Source organism: Hipposideros armiger, unplaced genomic scaffold (genome assembly GCF_001890085.2).
Source record: "Hipposideros armiger isolate ML-2016 unplaced genomic scaffold, ASM189008v1 scaffold_129, whole genome shotgun sequence".
Taxonomy (NCBI): domain Eukaryota; kingdom Metazoa; phylum Chordata; class Mammalia; order Chiroptera; family Hipposideridae; genus Hipposideros; species Hipposideros armiger.
The window spans coordinates 3823493-3829106 of NW_017731479.1; the positions used below are offsets into that span (position 1 = coordinate 3823493).

Below are 5614 nucleotides of genomic sequence, written 5' to 3' on the forward strand. Positions count from 1 at the left end.
GCAGCCTACGCCGTCGCCGGCGACCCACGGCAGCCCAGCTCCAGGTCGAGCCGTTGTTCAGCATCTTAGCTGTGGAGGGTAGTGTAACTGGCCCTCACATGCGGGATCCGAACCGGGGCCCACTGGCATCCCAAGCCAGCTCTTAACCATCGCGCCACTCGGCCGGCCCTTGTCCTTCAATCTTGGTTGTGAAGGGCGCAGCTAGCTCAGCTCCAAGTCCAGTTGCCATCTGGCCGCCCGTCGGCAGCTCGTGGCCACTCAGCTCAAGGTGCCTTGTTCAATCTATTTGCGGGTGGGCATAGCCCACCATCCCATGCGGGAGTTGAATCTGCAACCTTGCTGTTAGGAGCACGTGCTTTCACCAGCTGAGCCATCCTGCCACATGTTGGCAGCTCAGCTCAGGCACAGCTCACTGGCCCATGTGGGAATCAAACTGGCGACGCTGTTGCTCAGAGCTCGTGCTCTTAACCAAATGAGCCACTTGGCCGGCCCTCAAATGTGCTTTGAAAAGCTATCCTTGGGCCTCTGCTCTGATGCCGTCCATGTGGCCTCTTAGAGTCTGACAAAAAATTGCAAATGTATGGTGTTTCTGTGTTTTCTGCTGATCCTGTCACCCCTTTCTTAATGTCTCAGAGCCATCATTAACAGCACCAGTTCTTTTTCTCTAAGGATCTCTCGTCCCCCCCAGGCTATCATGTTTTCCGGTCCTTTATGGTTTTGCAGTCCTCTTTGCTGTCAGGCGTCCCCTGTCACATGGTGCTGATGTCAGTGTGCCCTCCCTCCCAGCATCTGCTTCAGGGCTGCTGTGGGTCAGGAAGCCGGGCAGCCACGCTTCTTAGAGTGAGTCTCATAAGTAGCTTTGAATGGGAGCCCAAAGGACCTTGTGTTATTTTCAGGAACTTAAGAGTGTGGAAATTGTATCACTTGTTTTGAATGTTCAAAAACCACGTTTGCCTGCTTCTTAGTTTTTAACTGTGTTTTTGTACAGTTGAAGATATCAGGTATAGCCCTCTGTTATTTCTCAGCATGTAGTCAGTATTGACTTTAGGCTCTCCTGGAGGTGTTCATTGCCCCCTGATAGGCCATGGCTACAGTCCTTTAACTCTTCAGAGATTTTGAAAAGCAGGTCCCTCGGTCTTTGGAGGAACCTCATGCAGAGGCTGTGTGCCTCTTTTGGAGCCTGGGATCTAGTGACACATTCTTTTGTTTGCCTCTCATAGCAGTTGTGGACTCTGCACCCTTAGGTTTTCTAAGGTAAAACACTGTTCATAATATTTGCCCCTCTAGATGATTTAAATGTTGGGAGGAGTCATGGTCTAATCTATTGAAAATGATCTTCTCTTAGAGGAGCTGTTTCATAGACCATCTGAAAACTTGACTTACCCTCACTAAGGACTTTGGCTCCAAGAGTTAACTTATTTGCATTTTTATTTTGCAGCCCATCTAGCAGCTTTATATTGGTGAGTGAAAACAGAGTGGCTAACAAACTTTGTCTAAGTTCTTGAAAAATCCATCATTGATAAAGCAAGCCTCAGGAAAGCATATAGTAATTCTCAAATTGACTTCTTTATCTTTCTAGTACAGTATTTTTATTTTACAAGGTTAGTGTATAGGCCTGTGAAGTAATTTTCAGATCTTTGAAAAGTATAGAAAAAATGTGTACAGTAAGAATCGATGCATTCGGGGGCTGGCCTAGTGGCTCAGTTGGTTAAGAGAGCGAGTTCTGAGCCACAGGGTCACCGGTTCGATTCCCACATGGGCCAGTGAGCTGCGCCCGAGCTGAACTGCTGCTGAGCTGCCAACAGGTGGCAGGATGGCTCAGCTGGTGAAAGCACGTGCTCCTAACAACAAGGTTGAGGTTCAACTCCCGCATGGGATGGTGGGCTATGCCCATCTGCAACTAAGATTGAACACGGCACCTTGAGTTGAGCAGCTGCGAGCTGCCAACGGGTGGCCGGATGGCGACTGGACTTGGAGCTGAGCTAGCTGCGCCCTCCACAACTAAGACTGAAGGACAACAACTTGGCTGTTCCCCTTCCCCAATAAAATCTTAAAAAAAAAGAATCGATGCATTCATAAAGAGTTTAATTCATTAGTCTGGTCTTAACAGCTGTGGGAGTGAGTATATAAAACGTTTAAAAAGAGTGGAAGAAACAAGGCAACCAGATCCTTTTTGTCATTTAAACATCATTAAAAATAGACATTTCAAGTATAGATTTCTAGTAACAGGATTGGTACTTTTAATTTTTTTCTTTTACTTTCACCAGAAAGCTTAAAAATGAATCAAGATTCAAAAGTTGAAAAATTGTAGGCTTTGAAATCTTTGTGAAGATGGACTCAGGGGCCGGCCGAGTGGCTCAGTTGGTTAAGAGCTCACTCAAGAGTTTGAGCTCTGAGCAACAGCGGTTCGAGTCCAGCCCGAGCTGAGCAGCCGNTTCAGCATCTTAGCTGTGGAGGGCAGTGTCACTGGCCCTCATATGTGGGATCCGAACCGGGGCCCTCTGGCGTCCCAAGCCAGCTCTTAACCATCGTGCCACTCGGCCGGCCCAAGAGTAAATTTGCTAGTAAGAAATTCTTTTAGTTTTGTCTCAGATGTATGATAGCTTTTTAAGTAATTATTTTATTGCTTTAACTTTTAGTTTGAAAAGTTTCAAGTATAAAAATAAACCTTTATGTATGGATCACTCATCTTCAACAGACACCAATCTGTTGTCATTCTTGTTTCTGCCAATATGGATCATTTCTTCCCCCTCCCCCTTCCCCTCCCTCTCGCCCTTCCCTCCTTCTCTCCCCCTTCCCCTTCTCCTCCTCCTCCCTGCCTCCTCCCCCTCCTCCTCCCTATTTGTTTGGTGAAAGAAAAGAGCTATTACCTATGTACCTGGCATGCACTAAAGCACATTACTAAGTTATCTTTAAAATCCTCACAAGAATCTTATGAGCTAGAACCTAGTGGTATCCCTATTTTATAGATGAGGAAATGAAGACTTAGAAAGGTTAATGGTTAATAACTTGCCTAAGGTCACACTTTGTTGTGTTTATTTGTTTCATTAGAATGTTTTTTGTATCTTAAAGAGAACCCAAGTATGCTCTGACATGAATTGTAACAGATGTGAGGGAGCTTTATAATTCTTATAAAAAGCTTCTTTCATTGATTTTTTTTTTCTTCTTTTCCGGAGGGTAAATGTCTCATTTCTGTTTCAGAGGCCCTCCCAGATAGCACGTTTATTTTGTTTGTGGCAGACATGTGTTGTCACCAATGGTGTGAAAAGCTAAGCTATTTAGATGATGCATTTTCATTTTCAACTTCCGTTCCCTTTCCTTTTAGCTGTCCATCAATGTCTATGACTACAACTGCCACGTGGACCTCATCCGGCTGCTGCGGCTGGAAGGGGAGCTCACCAAAGTGAGGATGGCCCGCCAGAAGATGAGTGAGATCTTTCCCTTGACTGAAGGTAACGCTTCCACAGCCAGGCTGCTGTGATAAACACAGAATTTGCAAAACATAAAATACCCAACATGTGTAGGATATTATGATGTTTGTGATTTGATCTTATTCAGAAGTGTAAACCTTCTATGTGCTTGGTGCAGGTTTTAAGAATTGCATTTCTGTGAACTGTGCCAGGTTGTGTAAGATCGATGGAACATTGGCGTGCTGAGGAAAATTCCTGATTTCAGCCGCCCTTTGGTGAGGGAGGTGGTAACGCAAGGGGTGCTGTTGTCTTGCAGAGCTCTGGCTGGAATGGCTGCATGACGAGATCAGCATGGCCCTGGATGGTCTGGACAGAGAGCACGTGTACGACCTGTTCGAGAAAGCCGTGAAGGATTACATTTGTAAGTTCCCTGGGGGCTTGTTCGAGTGTGTCTGGTAGTGTCATATAGCATCAGTCTCTGCGGTCGTGGATTGTATTGTGAGATGCTGCTACCCAGAAAAGAGAGCAGTAGTCTAGCAATTGGAAAGGTTTGAGTTCAGTTATTATCATTGTCTGTGGTTTTTAATTGAGGATATTTGGTTTTAAAATACAGGCATACCTTGTTTTATTGCGCTTCACAGATAATTGCGTTTTTTTTGTTTGTTTGTTTGTTTTACAAATTGAGGGTTTGTGGCAACCCTGCGTCGAGCAAGTCTGTTGACGCCATTTTTCCAACAGTCTCAGGTAGTTTTTTTTTTTTTTTTATCAATAAAGTATTTTTTAATTAAGGCATGTACATTGTTGTTGTTGTTGTTTTTTTTAGCTGAGCCATCCTGCCACCTTTTGGCAGCTCAGCGGCAACTCAGCTTGGGCTGAGCATCGAACCGCTGTTGCTCAGAGCTCAAACTCTTGAGCGAGCTCCTAACCAACTGAGCCACTCGGCCGGCCCTTACATTGTTGTTTTTAGACAAAATGCTGTTGCATGCTTTGGAGACTATATAGTGTAAACATAACTTATATGCACTGGGAAACCAAAAAATTTGTGTCACTCATTTTATTGCAATATTTGCTCTATTATAACACCTGGAATATCTCCAAGGTGTGCCTATATAAATAGAAGAAATATTTGTAGTAAGTGAATGAATGCATTCACAGGAAGAACTTACGTGCTATTTCCAAATGACTAAACATCACCTTTTACACATTGAATAGCTTTTTAGAAGTTTTGGACAGAATGATTTTTTTTCAATCTAAAAAAACTTTATTTTGAAATAATTATAAATTTATAGGAAATTGCACACACAGCACAGAGAAATCCTGTGTGCTCACCTCATCCAGTTTCCCCCAATATCTTGTAACTGTAGTACAAAATCAAAACCAGGAACTTGACCTTGGTGCAATGTGTGTATGTAGCTCTGTGAAGTTTTATACCACGTGTAGATTTGGGTAGCCACACTGCCGTTGAGGTACAGAACTCTCCATCGCCACAGAGCTCTCTCCTTGGTCTGCTGGTGCCGACATTTTACCAGTGCAAGTGACATGTAGATGCCTAACTTTCCTTTAAATCCCTTTACCGCACCCTGGGGATTGTATAATTCTCTAAATATTTCCTCTACATACATCGGGGAGCACATCAGGCAATACTACGGACAAATTGTTTTTAAAAAGCATTAAAACATCCCCCTTTTAAGTCCTACATCCTTCTTCCCTGATTTTCCTTGCTCAACACTGTGGGCATTTTCCCCTTGCGAGAAGCATCAGTGCTTAGAAGGTAGACGGCCCCGAGGGAGGGAATTTTTCATGTACCTTTACCACAAGAAGAATCCATCAACTTCTTTTTATAATCTGAATAATGAAAATAATAGGTGTTTTGTGAATATAGTTATATTGAATGTGCTTTTTTTTTTAAAGATTTTATAGGGGAATTGGGGAAGGGGAACAGTGCTGGGGAATTGGGGAATGGGAACAGTGTCGGGGAATTGGGGAAGGGGAACAGCCAAGTTGTTGTCCTTCAGTCTTTTTTTTTAAAGATTTTTATTGGGGAATCAGGGGGATGGGAACAGTGCTGGGGAATTGGGGGAACAGACAAGTTGCTGTCGCTTTGCTCTTCAATCTTGTTGTGGAGGATGTTGCTTCACTGGCCCAAGTTGGCACCATCATTGCGCTCTTCCTGGGTGAGGCAGATCAGTCGCCGGCTTCTGGAC

The 5614-nt window shown here is 44.1% G+C and overlaps 1 protein-coding gene across 2 annotated transcripts in view; it reads left to right on the forward strand.

Annotated features, from left to right (window-relative positions):
• Positions 1-5614, forward strand: part of SART3 (spliceosome associated factor 3, U4/U6 recycling protein) — a 38160-nt gene that overhangs the window by 9089 nt on the left and 23457 nt on the right. For both annotated transcript variants that reach the window (XM_019649156.1, XM_019649157.1), the window contains exons 2-3: positions 3326-3452; positions 3727-3831. In XM_019649156.1, the coding sequence (XP_019504701.1) occupies positions 3326-3452; positions 3727-3831 (232 nt within the window). The remainder of the gene's footprint in view (positions 1-3325; positions 3453-3726; positions 3832-5614) is intronic.